Here is an 18,347-nt window from a genome sequence, read left to right as displayed (position 1 = left end):
CCCTGCAGCAGAGCAGGGTGAGCAGGGTCCATCCTCCCCGGTGGCCGGTGGGGAGAGCAGAGCCCCCACTCGCTTCCATACCCTCGCGCTTCATCGTCACCTCCACCCGCACAAAGAGCCTCGTCTGAGTCATCTCCCGGCTAAATGGAGTGTGTGGGCTCAAGCGCAGCTTTAGTGTTCATCCTCTGCTTTGCTGGAGCCTGACACGGGTAAACCAGAGCTATTCATCAATGCGGAGATGAGGCAGATGAATGTGCTGTCCCCGTACAGCAGGCCTTGCTCTCCTCCTCCCAGCTCAAGTAGCTGGTGCTTAAGTGGCTGCTGCTTGAGGAGCTCAAGAGATCTCCCAAGAAATACGGCTTTGACTTCAGTGTTTTGCTGTGAGACACAAAGCCAGGGCTTTGCAGAGAGGAAGCTCTTGAAAACCTTCTCCCCGTGTGTGAAAGGAGGGAGAGGAACAGCAAAGGGGCTGCTTGCGGCACTCGCTTGATGCTGAGCCCCTCCGGGGTGAGGATGGTCCTTGCCCAGCTGGTACCCAGGACAAGCCTGGCCTCATGGTGGGGTTTTCCTGCCCGCCCCATGCTCTGCCTGCCTGCGCCAAAGCCACGTGCAGCTCTACCCCAGCACGTGCCCCATCCTGGTCCCCACGGAGCACAGGGCTGGCGCTGGGGTGCTTCTGTCAGCGATCACGTACTCGAAGCATCCTGATGGCATTGAGAACCTCTTTGCATAGGAAATGCCAGGTCTCCAGGGAGCGAATCCGGAGCGCAGTTCCTCCTGGTGACTGACACCAACCTTCCCTGCTGCTGCTGCTGGGGAAAGCTGCTCAGGTGCTGGGAGCTCACCTGCTGGCCCGCGGCACGCGTGGGACATGAGCCGGCTCCCAGCCCAGCTCCTGCTGGATTTCAGCTTCACATTAGGAGGGGCTGTGGGAGCGCATTGCGTGTCCGGCCGCGGGGCAGTGATGGATGCCATGAACCTGGAAGGTGGCAGGATGATCCTTGTCACCGATGGAGCTTAAACGGGACAAGTACTGAGAGCAAACCCAGCCTGCTGGGGGGTGCAGCAGCAGCGTTTGTGCTGGGGAGTTTGGAGGTGACTGGAGAGGGGGGGACAGCAGCATCACGCAGCCACTCTGCAACCGCACTTGTCACCAGGGTAGGGACAACACCAGGGATTGTCCCAGTGCGGCTGGAGCCCTGCCTGCAGGGAGGATGCTTTGGGCAGATGTTTGAGTACCCAGCGCTGCTCTCACACTGGGTGCCATGATGCCCTTCAGCCCTGAGATAACTCACCTGGAAGCTGGGGATGCACTGGAAACCCAGGTTGCCCTCCCCATTTGCTGCCTGTGGGTGAACAGGGCAGCTCCGGCCCCTCAGCATCGCACTGGTTGTGGCCAAGCAGCCCCAGTGCGGCCCCACTGCGCTGAAACCACCCATTTCAGGTGCCTGTCAGCGGCGATTAGGGAGCACAATGCTGATGCGGTGCGGGGGGAGCCTGCGGCTGCCGGGGGCGGGAGGGGGGCAGCAGGAGGGGACTGGCTGCTGAGCACGTCCCGGTGCAGGCACTGGGGCTGTTACACAAGCAGCGGTGAGCACAGGGCACGGCCCCGTGTGCTGGGACATCCCGAGCCCCACGTCAGCTCCGGGCGCTCGGCACAAGCGCTGGCGCTGCTCCCTGTGCAACGGGAACCTCCTCATGGCTGCAGGACGCGGCTCAGCCTCGCTGTGCATTTCCCATTGTGGATGTCGGCCACGGCACTGGGACACGGGGCTATGGGAGGTGGCAGCTGCTGTGAGCAGCCCGGTTTGGGTCTGTGCAGCTGGGATGCGCGCAAAGGGATCACTTGCGGCTCCTACGGCAGCAGCTCCGCAGGGCATCTCCCTGATGGCTCTGCAGCCACCGCCGGAGCGGGGGAGCAAGAGGCTGCGCATCCCTTGGCTCCCAATGCACAGGGCTGCCGGGGAAGGGAAGGGGCAGGACAGGAAGGTGCTCCCATGGGCAGCATGCAGGCAGGGACTGAGCTTGCCTGTGCCACTAATCACTGTGGCCTACTTGGTATCCGCAGTGAGAACAGGGCTAATCCTAATCCCGGTGAGGATAAACGGCAGTGGAGCCGCACGCCAGGGAGACACGTTCTGGTTGGCACCAGCCACTGTGCCTTGGTTTAGTGCCCTAAACCCCCGGGGTCAGGCTGGATAGCCCAGGATGGGCTTAGCCGGATGCAGGCTTAGCTCTCCAGCATGGAGCTGGTGCCAGTTTAGAGCCCTGGAGCGTGTCCATCACTGCTCAGGGACTCCCCTTCCTTCCTAACCTGGTGCTGGTGGAGGAACAAACACACCGATCCGGTGTTCAAGTTGTGTGTGGCTTTTCAACCCCATCAAATAGCTTTTATTCACACAAACGTCTCTTTAACTTACAAAGCCTCTGCCACTCATACACATCAGGGTATCCACAGTGTTCAAAGAACTTAAATAGAACGTCTCATACCAATGCGAGTAAACCAAGTACAAAAAATATGTCTATAAAGTTGTTCACACGTAGGTCCTAAATCACCAGCTTCTGTGCAAAACAAAAAGAAAGAGAAATAGAGATTCCTTTGCTAAGATCATTATCTTTAGGTTGGAGTCTGGGTTTAAACCTTGGCTCCCACTTGCTTGGCCCGGAGGCTGCAGGGAGAGCCAGCGCTCGCTCTGGGCTTCCAGCAGCTCCCTCCATAGGGAAGCAGCTCAACTGCCAAGCTGTTTCCTGGAGGAACGAGCTGAAGGCAGCTGCAGGAGGGGACAAGCAGAATGGGGACACCAAGCGCTCCCCATGCACCTTTACAGCAGCCCGGGCATCACCCTCGGTGTTAAAAGCACTGGGGCAGGCTGCAGGGAAACGGGCCTTGTCACAGCTGGAACACAGCAGCTCCTGGGCTTCCCTTCCAGCAGTGCCCAGTGCCCTGCTCCGAGGGGTGGAATGGGTTGGGACGTGAAGGACCCCATGCTGGAATGTGCTGGTACCTGCTAAGCAGAGGAGCGGCAGGCGCTGCTCTCCCCACCACCAGCAACAAATCCCTTAGTGATGGAGCAGTTGCTGCAGCAGCACAGGAGCAGGGGCTCCACTTCCCAGCTGCTGCCCCTCTGCAGAGCACGGCTGATGGGGTAGGAGGCTGGGAGGACAACAGGTAACACACTGCATCCCATCCCATCAGCACACCCATCCCGCAGCAGCAGCACCGAAAAGGGACCAGGAACCCCCTCGCCCCAGGCAGCTGCAGCATGATGCTTGGGCCTGGGGGGACGAAGGGAAGCAGCAACGTTTCCCTGCTCTCATGACCTGCAGAAAGTGCAGGGAAACATACCCCAGTCTGTGCCCTGAAGCAGCTGCCCCGTGGCTCTTGGCAGGCTTAAACCCAGACTCGGTACTGCATACGGAGGAGACAGACAATGCACACAACGGAGGAGTTCCACAATGATGGTAATGCTTGATTTCAGTCTTATTGCTCCAGAAAGGCTCTGGGAGCCTCTGATATGTGAAGGAGCTGGGTCCTGAGGAGTAAAGGAAGACCACAGGGGTAACTCTTATCTGTCGCTAGCACTGCTGAACCTCAGACACGGCAGCAAGGGGACAAGGGGGAGCTAACCTAACCCCTCTAGGCCAGAGCCACCTCTGCTCTCTCCTCCCCATGGACCAAAGCTGGCTGGAAGATCCCCGCGATGGCATCGGCCTGGCTGCAGGCTGGTGCAGATAACACGTTTCCCAATCCTCCTGAGGCTTGGCTTGGTGTGTCCCCCCCACCCCCCCACCCCATCCCATCCCTCTTGTAAACAGCATAGTCAGAAGTAAACAGTTTCACACAATCACTCCCTCGGCGCAGGCACCGCCTGGGGCTCACGAGAGGGTTCCCCAGCACTGCCCTGGATGCTCAGGCTCAGCGGGGCCAGCAAGAGATGGAAGCAGCCTGGCCCTGGGCTGAGCAATGAGCTTCAGGTTCAGTGCTGCTGTCTTCAGCTTGAGTTTGCCCAGCGGCGCATCCTCATGTCAAACACCGACAGCAGAGGGAGAAGTTCAGCCTGGAGGAGCTGGGCAGAGGATGCCCGGATAGACCCGCCTGGAAAGAGAAGCCTGAACATCCTCCAGCCCACAGCACACGCAGGCTTGAGCTGTTCCCACTCTGTTCTAGAGGGAATGCTGGTCTGGGTCAATGTAACTGGGAGGAGAGATGCTGGGGGCTGTAAACAAGGCAGGTTCCTGTACAGTGTGGGCAGTCGAGCACAAACAGCAGCAAAATCATCGGGGAGAAAATGCTCTTCATAGGACAAACTAACGAGGGGAACATCCACGTTGGAAAGGCTAGCAGCCCTGGGACTCATCCTTGGAAGTGTTTGCTAAATCCTAAGTAAGGCACTACGGTCTAGCTCACTAACATCAAGCTGCTTGAGACACACACCTGCAATGCAAAAGCTGAGGTGGAGACGTGTGGTTTGAAGGTGGCCTGGAAAAGGGGCTGGAGCAAGAGGGTTGACCCTCCCAAGGCCTGCCTGGATGCTTCCTGCCCGCTTCCAAATGGGAGCTGCCTGCAGGGTACAGGCACCTGGCTGGAGGCAGTGGTCCCGGTGAGCAGCTCACTCACCAGCTTCCATGTCCCATGGTTCAGGCTTGGCTTGCACGCATGGAAACCTCCTGCTAGGAAGCTCCCTTCAAGTGGGATGTAATGCCTGGCGAGGGGCTCTTCCAGCGGGGAAAGCCACATGAGCAGGGCTGGGAGGGTAAAGAAGCCCTCTTGCTGCACCCATTCAAGCCAAGGTTAAGTTCTAACAGTTGTAACAGTCAGGAGCAAAGGCTCTGTCAGGTGGAGGAAGGATGGTCCAGTGCTCAGGGCATTAACACTGTGCTTGTGGGTCCAGCGCTCCCGGGGGATGCAGGGCTCTGGAGCTTGGCATGGCCACTGCAGGGATCTGCTGCTCATTAGAGAGAAATGAGAGCAGGCAAAGGCCCTGAGAGTGCAGCTCAGCACCTTGTGCCCAACCCCACACTGCTCACACCCCAGTGACCAGCCTGGTCATGGGTACACACATGGGCTGGCTGCGGCTGGCCACAGACCACAGCAGCATCTCCAGAAGAGCAATGTGGGAACAGGGGCTTGGTGCTGAGTTTGTGCTCTCCAAACCTTCACAAGTCACAGACAGATGGTGCCAGGAAGCTCCAGACCACCCTCCTAAGAGGGACCTGGCCTTCCTGCAGTGACAGCCTTAGCTCTGTGTCCTGGAATAGACGGAAGACAGAAAGAGAAACCCATCCCTCCTTTCCCTGCTTCAGCCCGCCTGAGGTCAGCAAGGTAACACTGAGGAGATACAAGGAGGTGCTGCCAGTTCAGTGATCCAGTGATGGCACAGGAAAGCTGCAGCCTGCACAGAGGCAAGGAGCAGTTCCCACAGCCAGGGGTGAGGGCTCGCAGGGACCCTGTGCTGCCCAAGGCCCTGGCTGAGCACCCAGGTCAGACCAACCTGGTGTTTTAGCCCGATGAGAAATGGCTTTAGTTGGTTCAGAACCCACGGGGTGGTGAAGAGGTGCTGCTTTACATTGCATTTACAGTGAGCAAAGTCTAAAGACCATCAACACCGGGTCAGCCCCAGGATATTAGTGTTGCTCTAAATATAGGCAAGGAAATCGAGTATTAACTGCTCAGCCTGAGGTTGCAATCTCCTTACCTGAGCTGTACTGTACGTAACCAAACCTAAACAGCAGCATTTGCTTCCTGGAGATGGTCAGCTAGCAGGGAAGAGTGTTTTATGGGAGGCTAGAATCCAGCCCTGAGCCATTTAGGCCAAACCTCCTCGTCTCCCAAGTTCCTAACAGCTGAAGGTTGGCATTCAATGGATCAGGGCAGTGGACTGCTTTGTTTCTGTCCACTGAAAACATGCTTATGGGCTCCCCATCACCCTCTGTGAGGTACCAAGCATGAAGAGTGAAATCCAGCTTGGGGAGAACAAACATCTGCCCATCACAACCAAATGCCTTCCCAGCCTGGTTATGCTACTCTATCCTAATGTCAACTGCTCCCAGCAGGGCAGCATCCCCCTGGTCGGCAGCTGCCTGGCTATGAAATGATTTAGCTGTTTGTAACACCTGATTGCAGGGACTCTGTTTCTGAAGCACTGCACTGCTGGTACAGACCTGGCAATCGCTCTGCTCCCGTTTCCCCTCCGCAGAAGCAACAGCTTCAAACCCAAAGCTGTGCCCAGCCAGACCCAGAGCTGGTGCCTGGAGGCTGATTCCCACCTCCTTATGGAACCAGATCTTGTCTCGAAACATCCACAGAGTCAAATGGCAACACAGGGGACAGGGGAGGGCTGGGCAAGGGCAGCTCTGCTCCCTAGATTGTGTTTAAGTCTCATGAGCATGGCTGCTGCTCTTCCATAGGCCCCTGCAGCCCCCTCCTGTGCCCCCAGAACACCCCATCCCAACAGAAAGTAACACCCAAAGATTTCACATTGCCAGAGATCCTGCACACCAGAGATCTTCTGTATCATCATCATCATCATCCTCATCGTCCCTTAGCTTCAGCTTCCCTCCTTGCACGTAAATAATGGAGATCATGGGTCCCTGGTAAATAAACCTGCAAGGAAAGCAAGAGAGGAGAAAGAGGGGTCAGGTATGTCAGTGGGTTTGTGCCAGTTACTGCACTGTGCCAGTGCCCTGCCAGCCCTCCCCCTGCCACCAACTCAGACTGCATCAGCATTGCTCATCCCATGCGCTCCCTGCACCTCTCCTTTCACTCCCAAGCCTTAATCAAAGCATCCTGAGGGTCTGGGAGGACTCAAAGTGAGCGCACAGCTTCTCATTACCCAGCCCCTAAACAGCACTGCCCACACCAACTGCACGGGGTGGAAGGTGCAAAGGTAACCAGATTGGTGCTGGAGGCAGCCTCATCCCATGGGATTCACAGCAGTGACAGCCCTGCTGGAACAAGGACGAATGTGACAGCCTTGAGGTTCCACGTGATGCCAGCACCAGGTCCTTCACAGGGAGGTGGAACAAGCTGTGCCAACAGGGACACCCTGCACTGCTCACCCTGTGCAGCAGCAGCAGCTCGGCTGCTCAAGTGGCTCTGCAAGAGGAGGTGAAAATCCACTTCTGTGCAATGGAAAGAGGAGCAGGATGGGCTGTACCAGCCCAAGAGGATGCTGAGTGCCGGGGATTTTAGGGAAGAACAGGCAGGTCTTTGCTCTGGTCAAAGCCCCAGCACACAGCATCCCCCCTGGCCATGTAGCACCCACAGCCCTGGCGCTGCAGGCTCCCGTCCTCCAAATCAGGGATGCAGAAACACCCCAACCCCGCACATAACCCAGTAGCATTTTCCACCCGCATCGCCTGCAGCCCAGCAAATTCCCTGTGACATCCCAGCCAGCAGCAGGGCTGGAGCCAGGAGAGGAACACGTGCCCAAATGTCACTCCTGTGCTGGAAATGCATCATTCAGGGTGTCACAGCCATCAGAGGATGGACCAGCAGAGCTGAGGCCAGGGAGCATCAAGGGGTGGTTTGGGACCCACCTGATGGAGGGAGCTCCTGAGCTAACAGGAGTTCCATTTTCCCCCAGACCTAAGCTCAGTTACATGGAAAACAGGAAGATGGGGGCTGAATTTAGCCCCCCCTTTTGCAGGAGCAGGTCCTTTGCCACCAGGAGCAGGCAAGGGGCTCTGCAGAGACACCAAACAGAGCGGACGTGCTGAAGAACTGCCACTGCCCAGCAAACTGCTCAAATCCCTTTGCCCTCGGGAATGTCACTGAAGGAATCCAGGCCTGAGGACCTCATTTCTGAAGGGAGAGGCTGCCTCTCTGCTCACAGCAGGAGCCAGGGCCACAGGCACGGTGCTGCTCAGCAGAGGTTAACCAGGAGATGCTGCCTTTGCAGGCTGCAGGCAGGAAGAAGCCTCTCTGAGAAGATCCGAGAGGCACCAGGACAGCGGGTCGGGAGGAACCTTGTCCAAGGAAAGATTTCTCCAGGGGTACAGCTCCATTGGCAAACAGGGCCATGCTTCCACTTGTGCTTCCTGGGAGCACTCTGAGGAGCAGCACTGGCAGCTCTGAGGCAGGACAGCTCACCCCACTGACGCACGTTGCTTCAGGGGCTGGCTCGAGAGCTTTCGATCCCTCCGCTGATGCCATTTAGAGTTCTTAATCAGCTCGAATGTTCATTCAGCAGCAGCAGGATATGAAGCAGCAGCAGCCTGTGGGGTCTTCACCCAGCACCAATGCGGATGAGGATGACACCAATGCGTGGGGCATGGCAGGGATGGGAGGTGGCAGGGAGGTCTGCGTGGTAGCAGAGGGCTCAGCACAGGGGAGGGAGAGGTAACCCAGCACTTTCACAACTCAGGCTTGTCCAATACACCCTGCACAGCCCCACAGCATCAGAGGGTCCCACTGAAGCAGCACCCATGGGAGGGCCCAATCTAGCCAGGGGAACTCAAGAGGGCAGCTACCAAAAAGACACACAAAGATGCTCACATTGCAGGAAAGGAGAGAGGAAAACAGCCCCAGCCTTCTCCAAAGGACGAGAAGGGGGTGAAATACTCCTTAGAGTGGGGGGCAGTCACAGAGTTGGGCCATCCCACAGCCACCAGGAGACCATTATCAGCCCAATACAGCCACTGCCTTATTGTATTAGACAGGCTTTTTTGTCCTTTGGCACGCCTTTGGGAACAGCCTTCAGCACGGTGTGCAAATGAAGAGAACAACTTCATTTTGCCTAGGGAAATGCTGCTCACCTCTACTGGACCAGAGCTGGGAAGGGGAACAAGGAGATAAGAGGAGATAACAGGTTCATCTCCAGCAGAAACCAAGCCAGAAACACTTCCCTGGCTGAGAACTGACACCCCACACCTGTGTTTTTGGAAGGGTACCAGAGCACAGAGCCTGCTGACGGGCTTGCGTGCAGCATCCATAGCAGAGCTAAAGGCAAAGCTGCTGGGACACGAAGCAAAATCAGAAGAGGTCGGTGACACACCAAAGAACAACCAGAATTCCTATTGCCTGGCCCAGGGAGGGGTACAGCTTTCCAGGTTATGGCATAAACCGAGGCTGAGCAGGGCCTGAAGCTGTCCTAAGAACATGACCCACTGCATGACCCAGCAGCATCATAAGCTACGTGCCAGTGCCACAATCAAGTTAGGTTACATGAGTTTCTTGGCCAACTTAAAGTACCTGGGAGCAGAATCCAGGCCCTGCTCTAAATCCCATTTTAAGCCACTCAAGCAGGTTTCCAATTTAAGATCTGCCTTTAATAACAGCCAGAGGTCAGCTGATTTGGATGCACAACTACACAATGCATTAGGAAAACCCTATAGGAAGCACACCGAACATTCTGCCACCCCAGAAAGAAGGCAGAGGAACGTTCTGGGTGTGCAGAGAGCAGATGGCTGCTGCTGGGCTCCTATCTGGGCACACTGTTATGCAAGTGCATCCATCCCTGCTGCAGCTGCGTCATGGACTGTGTGCTCAGTGCAGACTCAGGGCTGGCTCTGGCTGCAGATAGAGGGGGGGTGTGCTGCAGAAGGCAGCTGGGTTTTAAGCAAACAGCCCCAGGGTAGGACTGTCCCTCGGTGTTTGTCATCCCTGCCTGTACTATTCTGCAGGATGAAGCTTCCCCGCAGGGCAGGGGCTGCTTGCATAACTGAGCAGCATCGAGTCAGCACAGAGCCACTGCACATGGGCACAGCAAAGCCCAACCAGCCCCTCAGCCACGCAGCAGAGCTGCTGCCAGCAGGCAGAGGAGACCCACGCCTGGCCCTGGGGCACAAGGAAGGGAGCCCTGCTCCTGCCCCAGGACTTCTTCACACCCATTACATCCGCGGATTCACTCCCCACCCTAATCTCCCCAGCCCACACTTGCACTGGGACCAGCCCCAGGCAGCAGCAGTCGCATCAATTCCTTGGCTGGAGATCTTCAGGGCCTTAAATATTCCATTTTATAATGAAATATTTTATAACAGGGATGGTCTGTGGGCCAGTTTGGACAAAGCAGCAGTGACAGCACTAGACCCACCCCTGGGCCTTTCCATTTCTGTATCCCTATTGCTCTGCACACAGCACAAAGCTTATCTGGGAACACACACACACACGCAGGGGATGGGCAGGACATTGCTTTACATAAGCTCAGGAGCTCTCAGGTGGGCAGCAATGAGGCTTTTTTAGCAACACCTGCCCAAATGCCCCCACATTCCTGCTGCTGGAGGCTCACTCTTGGGCATGGGCCAGCCTGCTTGTCCCTCTGTGCTCTCCTGTACCTGTGGTCTGCTCTGGTCCAGCAGGTTCTGGGTGGTTTTGGGGTGAGGGCAGGGCTGGGAGCCGGAGCTGCAGCACCAGCACACGACACAGGCAGGCATTCAGAGGTCTCCTGTGACCAGCAATGCTCAGGCAGCTCTGCAGCAGCTTGAGAAAGAACCAGGCTGGGAAGACCTCACCCCCTGTAATCAGTCTTTTGTCACTTCAATTGAAGTGTTGGGCCAGGACAATCCCTAGTAACAGCTCCTGTTTACACACTGCTTTGCCATGCAGGCAACACCTCCCCGCCCTTCAGCATCACTGCTTAATGGCAGGGCCAACTACCCCATGTCCCTGGGGTCCCTTCCAGACCATGTATGAGCACCCAGGCCTCAGAACCAGGACCCCTGAGTTTGGGACTACTTAGAAACCAAGCTGGGGCGAGAAGGGAGGGGACTCTGCTTGAACAGAGCTGAGCTCAGGCTGAGCACAGCTGATTTGTAAGCAGACACAGGCCTAGAAATTAGATGCTACGCTCCACATAGCAGAGGAGGCAGAACTGGCAGCTCCTTCCCTGCCCCTGGGAGAGATGGAAGTACCCAAAGGTGAGTGCAGATCCCTCTGCCATGCACCAGCGGGACCTCGGAGGAGCAGGATGCCTGCCCGGCCCTGCCTGCTCTGCTGGTCCTTTGGGCAGCAGTGGGACACGTAGCTGTTAATTCTGTTTCCCACCTCGACTTTATTTTTGCAGTAGAATAGGTGGAAAAAAACCTCAGCAGCAGTGCTCTGATGAGTCACTATAGAAATAGCTCCGGGAACATAAAAGCCTCCTTTGTGTCACTACAAAGTACATTGTCGGGCTGGTACAGGGGACAGAACACAAAAACTGAGGATCACTTACCCAGCTGCAAAGCACAGCAGTGCCCTGCCCTGAATTTAAGCAGCACATGTAACCTGGTCCATCCTGGTTTCAAGCTCAAAGGCATCAGGTCGATCCTGCGGGTTAGCAGCCAACATGTCTTTCAAGAGCTGCTTGATCCCCTCAGACATGGAAGTCCTGCGTTTCTGAGGGATGTGCAGCTCCATCTTTGGGTTTTCTAGCAGCGCTTCCCCAACAGGCACAATCTCAGTCCCCTGCTTGATGTAGGTCCCCAGCAGCTCCTTCTTGGTCTCCGCGTCAATGAAAGTGATCCTCTCAATCATGGCCCAGATGATGATGCCCAGAGCGAAGATGTCAGCCTTGGCAGTGTAGTGTCCCTCCCAGACCTCGGGGGCCATGTAGAAATCAGAGCCACAAGCCGAGGACAGCCAGTACTTGTTGACATTCACATTCCTGTTCCCGTGCCCCCCCTCCTTGCCCCGAGCAGTGAGGCCAGCGCAGACCTTGCTCAGCCCGAAGTCGGCCACTTTGAGGACAGGGGTTCCAGACTTCTCTGTTATCAGGATGTTGTCTGGCTTCAGGTCCCGGTGGACAATGTGGTTCTTGTGCAGGAAGGCAATGGCACTGGTCAGCTGCAGCATGAAGCTCTTGTTTGTGGCTGGGTCAGGTCTTCGTGAGAGCACGTACTGGTTGAGGTCTCCTCCTTCACAGAACTCCATGACGAACCACAGGTAGCAAGGTTCCTCTGCATAGCCCAGGATCCTCTCACCTGAAAAAGGACAAGAGCAAGCATGAGTTTATCAGGCACTGCACAATGTCCACGCTAACAGCATGGGCAAGGAATGGATCTGGTTTATGTGGACAGTAAGGGCGCTAGGAACATGACCGGGATCTACTGCCCTTGCAGGTACCAGCAGTGACAGTGGCACTGCTGTGGCTTCAAAGGCTCTAGGTTTCCATGGAGTGCCATGCACCAGCATGACCTTTACCTGAGCCCACTGCATCAGGGACCTGCTCCACGCAATGCACACACATGTGAGTGAGATCAAGCACGGATCTTCTCAGATGCTTGCAGGGAACTTGAACCAGAGGGTTATTCTCCTGTGCTGCCATAGAGCAATTCTCCCTGGGCTCTGAGAGCCAAAGCAGCAGAGACCAACGGCACAAAACAGCAGCAAGTCCATAGGAAAAAAAATCAGTTCTATGTGAACAAAACCTCTCCCACCTGAGCTCTGCTGCAGGAGGCAAAACTGGCTTATACCTTCCTAGTGTCACTGTGAGTAAATACATGGCTTAACGCCGTGCCAGTCCAGCCTGGCTAAGAACAGACACCCCAGTGTCAAAGCTGGCACTTCTCAGACTAAACTTGTGTGTTTAAGCGCTGTGTTTGTGCTCAGAAACACTTCATACAGCTCTTAATAGTGCCAACAAATCTTTCAAGAGAGGAAACTGGAGGCCCAAGCAGTAAACAAGGTTTGCTGGGTGCACTCAGCCACACTTATGGATGTAACTTGCTGTGCTCAATGTTACCCCCCAAGCAGCTTCTTCCTTCATTAGACATCCCATTGAGCTCTTTAAGCTCAGAGCATCTCGGGTCCAACGCATCCTACTCCACAAGCCCCCTGCCAAGGCAAAACACTCTGGCGCGTAACTAGACACAGAGAGAAATGCAATAGCATCACATCAGCTGATGGGGCTGGGTCTGCCACTGGTATTCCCCAGGACAACCTGGCACTGTGCTCACGAGGCTGCCCTAGGGAATACCAGTGGCAGACCCAGCCCCATCAGCTGATGCCAGGATGCAAACCCCGCTTCCAGACCCCTGTTTACCTGCCCAGAGCACTGAGAGGACAGGCAGAGCCTGCCCACACAACCAGGGCTCTAGGAACCAGGGTTTGTTCCACCCTCAGACACCGCAAGGGAGGGAAGCTGGAGGCCACCACTTGCCTCTGCCACAGTGCAGGTCACGCAGAGGAACCCGAGTGTTCTGAAAGCACTTCAGTAACTCCACCCGTTTGACAACGTTGGGTTTTGTTTTAGCAAAGCCCTAGAGAGCATCTGGGAAAAGCAGGAACTTCCAGGAGCAGGTAAAGCCAAGGGCTCTGATGAACACCGAGCCCTGGGATGGCCAGCGATTGCTGTGGGTGGGAATATTGGTTATTTGCACAAACAGTCTGTATCCATGGCTACTGCTATGGAAATGGAAGTCTGAACAACAGCAAGATTTGGCTGAACCTCCCGCCCTCAGCAATCTTCTAGGTCTGGATGTTGGGAGGGAGCACGAACAGGCTGGAAGCACAAAGCACTGAGCGCGCTAAATGAGCCCCCTAAAGTGCTGGAGGGGGGCTCAGCACATGAACCCAAGGGCCAAGCGGGAGCAGCCCAGGACAGATTGGCTCTGGAGGCCAAAACACTGCCCAGGAAAAGCAGCTTCTCTGGTGTGAGCCACCCCCTTTGGCAAGGCCAGTATGACAGCATGGAAACTGAAGCAGAGGCTGCTCGGCCCCCAGAGCCAGGACAGCCCCAGCTCACACCACTCGGCTTTGCTAAACCCCAGTGACATCCAGCAGGGCACAGAGCTTTGCTTTCCTGCTCCTCTCCACATCCACACAGCCCCAACATGGGGAGCAGAAGGGTTTGGGCCTTCTCAGCCAGGAACCACACCATGATGGGCACAGCAAGCCCCATGGCCCATCACACATAGCCAGCCACCTCCATTAAGTGGGAGGGTGAGAGCATTCACACGGCTCAAGGTTTGCTCTTAGCCTAACAAAGGTTCTGATGTGAAACTTGGCCCCTGAGCCTCAGCAAGCAGAGGGAGGATGCTGCTGACCCAGCAGTAGCTGCAAGCCCCGTGCTCTTCACTCTGGGTGGAGCGCTGCTCACAGGGGCTGCAGCCAACAGTAATATTTCCTCATTTTCTTTCTATAATCAGAAAGCGTTTGAGTTGTTAAATCATCTTCCTACCTTCAAAACAAACAGCTTGAAACATAAAGAGCTGGCAAGGCGCTTCCTAAAGATGAGATGTTTGCAAACTGATGTCAAGCAGCCAAGAGCTGAAGAGAGGCAGACAGGCCAGAGCTGTTCTCCATCACAAAGAGAGCATCCCCTGCCCAAACAGAACAGCACTCACCAAGCTCTCCATCCTCACAGCAGGCCTCCCACCCCCTACCCTGGGAGCTTGTTAACAGCTTCTAATTTGCTTAGTATCACGATAGAAAAGAGTGTAATGACAGCAGACCCAGCATCCCACTCCCCACAGGTAACCGTGGACTCCCTCTGTGCAAAGAGGCTGCACCAGAGAGGTGGGAGCTGGCAGCACAAAGCCTGGGTGCTATGAGTTAGGAACAAGAGGAGCACAGAGAAATCATCCCAGCCTGGTTCGTGTTGGAAAGGACCTTAAAGCTCATCCAGTTGCGACCCCCTTCCATGGGCAGGGACCCCTTCCACTAGAGCAGCTTGCTCCAAGCCCCCTGTGTCCAGCCTGGCCTTGAACACTGCCAGCGATGGGGCAGCCACATGGCCATGCACAGCCCTGAAGGTACACGTGGATCATGGCACCAAGCACGTTGCTCAGGGATGCGCCTCTCCTCAGGCTCATCCCAGGCTTCCAGCTTCCTCTCTACACTCTGCCCTTAAGTTCTTCATTCCCCATCTCATTAAAACAATGAGGGGTTGGGCTCTGCTGTAGCTGAGCCCCAACAGTGCCCGGTACCCCGGCAGCGGTGCTCCTGATGCAGCAAGGCTGATTAATCCCTGCCGTGCCCTGAGCCCCGGCACGTTGGCACAGCATCTGTGCTGGCCCGTAAATAGCCCCGCTGCGGTCGTGCCGAGCAGCACGGCGGCACAGCCCAGCAAAGCCCTGCTGCTGCACATGGGGAGGGACACAGCAGACCTGCAGGCTCCTCTGGCCCCAGCTTTTGCTCTGAAAAGCCTTATCAGCGCTCTATCAGACCCAAAGGAAGGCAGCGAGCAGAACCTCTGCCCGAGCCCAACGCAGCCCACAGGGCACCCGGAGGGGAGGACACATCCTGGTCTGGGGAGTGCAACTGCTGCTCTCCAGCCTTGGGGATGGAGAGCTCAGCTCCGCTCCTCTCTTCAGAGGGCTGGAGCAGAACCGGGGCAGCAAATGGCAAGGGAAGTCAGGGGGTTCTCTCCCTGCCTAGAGATGGGGGACCTATAGGTACCCAGGAGCTTTCCCCAAGCCCCTTCATGGGGTGTGAAGAGGACAAAGGGAGCCAGAAACCTTGTATCTGCAGGCAGAACATGACTTCCTACAGCTGGACACAGCCAAAGGGAAGAGCTGGCTCCCCTCTAGGGAGCTGTGCCTGTGAGAGCACACCAAGGAAGCACCCAGGCTATGCAGAAATCAGGACAGTGCCCTTGGGGAGCCTCCCGTGGGTGGTGTGTGTGGAATGCGGGGGGAGAGCAGGATGAGGTCCACACGGTGGAGAGCCAGGCAGGTCCAGACATGCTCTCCCAGGAGTGCAGAGGGGACAGGAGAGGCAGGGGCAGTCTGAGACCCTGAGGGTTGCTCAGAGGATGGGGGTCTTGGCAGCCCTGTGTGAAGTCTGCGTGGTGCAGAGTCTGGAGACTGCCTATACCAGGGAGTATGGGGAGATCGAGCTCCTCAAGGAGCATATGGGAGTCCTGGCACACAAGTCTGGGGATGGAGGCTGTGGGGTGAGCTGGCTCTGGAAGCTGGGGGGCACAGAGGCATTGAGCAGACAGGGGTGCTGTACTTTTCCACGTCTTTACCACATGGGCAAGAGCTGGGTCTGACAAGCAGCAGAGGATGGGAGGGAGCATTTCAGAGATGTCACCATCACAGTTATCGGCTGTGAGAGAAGAAGGTGACCCCTGAGAGCCCCGTGATGCTACTGAGGGACCCCAGGGGAAGATGGGGGTGTCAGCCCAGGCTATGGGCACTGGTGCTTCCTGGGCTGAACCCACGGAGCCAGCACAGGGGGAGCCAGGAGAACACAAAGAATGGTCCCAAACGTTTAAGAGCTCGAGGGAGCAACCAGGGCACCGAACGGCTGCAGGCCAGGGGGGCTCAGAGCAGACAGGACTGTGGGTCAGGCAGAGACAGGAGGGATGTCCCCTTGGTGTGACCAGGACAGAGACCAGTGAAGGTCCCCAAGGGATGCGTGTGTGTGCTGTGGCGCAGGTCAGGGGCTGCGTGGCTGTGGCGCAGAGCCTCAGGAGAAGTGGTGTACAGGAGAAGGGGGTAAGTAATGGCAGGGATGCAAGGAAGGGCTGAGGTGAGCACACGGGGATGCTCCCCAGGGCTGGGTCCAAGCCTGGAAGTGACAACAGGGTCCCTCAGGAGGAGGGGGTCAGGGATGGGGTGCTGCAGAGATGCAGGGCGAAAGGAGAGAGCCCACAGGGCTGCTAAAGAACAGGGTGAGGGCGTCAAGAGAGGTGTCCCTGGGCGCAGCATGGAAAGGAAGGGGAGAAAGGGGACAGGACGCACAGGCAGAGCCCAAGGGCGCAGCACAGAGCAGGGCCCAGCACAAGGGATGCTGTGTGGGGGTCCCACAGGGGTCCTTGGGGTGGGTGGCAGCAAAAAAGGGGGGTGCTGGGGCAGCACAGGGACAGAACAGGGGCAGGTGATGGGAGCGTGGCTGGGGCAGAGGGACAGCAGGGCTGGCAAGGAGCAGGACAGAGGAGCCATGGGGTGTTCCACAGGAGAAACAGTGAGTTAAGGTGGAAGGGAGGGTGTTGGGGGCCCCCAAGGACGGGGCTGAACAAGGGGGTGGTGTTGAGGAGCGAGGCTGGGGGTGTCCCACCGGTCACCCCCTGTGAGCACAGAGCCCGGTGCGGGTAACGGGGGTGGGAAGGGGGGTCGGGTACCTTTGAGGGAGGTCTCCACGAGGCGCAGGTAGAGCTGGCTGCGCTTGTTGCCGTGGCTCATGCGCTGCCCCAGGCCGTGCCGCTGCAGGACGCACTCCTCGAAGCGCACCACGTTGGGGTGCTGCCGCCGGAGGCTCGTCAGGGCCCAGAACTCGGCCAGCGCCAGCTCCACGTTCTCGGGAGCGTCGCAACGGATCCGTTTCACCGCCAACCGGGCGCCGCTGCGGCCCGACACCGCCTCGTACACCACGCCGTAGGCCCCGCGGCCGATCTCGGCCAGCAGGCTGTACCGCGGAGCTCCGCCGCCGCCACCGCCGCCAACCGGGCCGGGCCCCGGCGCTGCCGCCGCCGCCGCCGCCATAGGGCCCCGCTGAGGCGCTCTCCGCCGCCGCCGCCTCGCCGCCTTTTGTGTCCCGCGGCGGCCGCCATCCGCCGCCTCCATGGCGCCGCCGAGGGGGGGCCGCGCGCCCGCCGCCGCCGCCCCCCCCGCCCCGCGCACCGGGATGCGCCGCGCCGGCGAGGGCGGAAAAGCGCGCGCTGCCTGCCCCTTTAAGCGCTCGGCCAATCGCGGCGGCGCGGGACGAACCATCGCGGCGGCGAGGGGGGGAGAGCGGGCACGGAGCCAGGAAGCGGAACCCAGCCGGCAGCGGGATGGGGCTCGGTGGTGGGAACCCGGTACCCCCAACCCCGTGCTCGGTAACGGGGGCGCCGCGCTGCCAAGGCGGCTCAGCGCGGCGGGGGCTCAGCGCGGCTGCCACCCGCCTTGTCCCCCCGCCGTTGTGGTACGCGCCGCCCCGGTGTAAACAGGCCGGGCATCGGGGCGGGCACCCGGTGCCACCGCCCCGGGCCCGGTGTCCCCACCCCGGCCCTGCCCCGCCGGGCCCAGCCCACGGTGCTCACCTGGGCCGCGGCGGAGGGCTCCGGGCCGGGGGCCGTGTGACCGGGAGGGGCGGGGCGCCCTGACGTAACCCTTATGTAACGGAGGGGGGTGACCCGCCCCCCCCACCGGTGCACCGGGAATGGGCGGTGATGGCCGGGACCGGGAGATCGGAGCGGGGCTTGGGGTCGGTTTGAGACCCCCCCCAGTCCCGGGGCTCCCCGCGGGGGTTCCAGCTGATCCCCGGGTGCCCGTGGGATGGGGACCGCACCGATGGCCAAAACCGGGACACGGCGGCTGCAGCGCGGGTGGGAGCCCTGGGGCTGCAGCGAGGTCCCCTCCCCATGGGAGCCCCGTGTGACCCCCGGGACTCAAGTCCCGGCTGCTGTGGGGCCGGTTTGGACGTGTTGCTCCCTCGGGCAGGAGGTGTGGGGTGGCCTTGTCCCCGCACAGGCGTCCGTGTCCTGCACACTGTCCCCAAA

The 18,347-nt window shown here is 58.2% G+C and overlaps 1 protein-coding gene across 1 annotated transcript; it reads right to left on the bottom strand.

Annotated features, from left to right (window-relative positions):
• Window positions 1-5,316: 5,316 nt before the first annotated feature.
• STK35 (serine/threonine kinase 35) lies at window positions 5,317-17,845 on the bottom strand. The gene is made up of 3 exons (XM_062628297.1): window positions 16,989-17,845; window positions 11,154-11,901; window positions 5,317-6,604 (listed from the first exon to the last, which is right to left on the bottom strand). The coding sequence occupies exons 1-2, from the start codon at window positions 17,575-17,577 to the stop codon at window positions 11,189-11,191; spliced, it is 1,302 nt and encodes a 433-aa protein (XP_062484281.1). The 5' UTR covers window positions 17,578-17,845; the 3' UTR covers window positions 5,317-6,604; window positions 11,154-11,188.
• Between the last annotated feature and the right edge of the window lie 502 nt (window positions 17,846-18,347).

This window comes from Pezoporus occidentalis, unplaced genomic scaffold, assembly GCF_034315485.1.
Source record: "Pezoporus occidentalis ecotype Australia unplaced genomic scaffold, CSIRO_AGI_Poc_V1 ctg313, whole genome shotgun sequence".
NCBI lineage: Eukaryota > Metazoa > Chordata > Aves > Psittaciformes > Psittacidae > Pezoporus > Pezoporus occidentalis.
Note: the sequence above shows the minus strand (reverse complement) of the source record. Positions and strands in the feature narration are given on the sequence as shown.

Excerpts from the sequence above, each read along its gene's own strand:
- STK35 (XM_062628297.1), bottom strand. The coding sequence starts at position 17,577 with ATGGTTCGTCCCGCGCCGCCGCGATTGGCCGAGCGCTTAAAGGGGCAG. Across the intron at positions 11,902-16,988 it reads CGTGGAGACCTCCCTCAAAG|GTGAGAGGATCCTGGGCTAT; the intron begins GTACCCGACCCC and ends GTCCTTTTTCAG.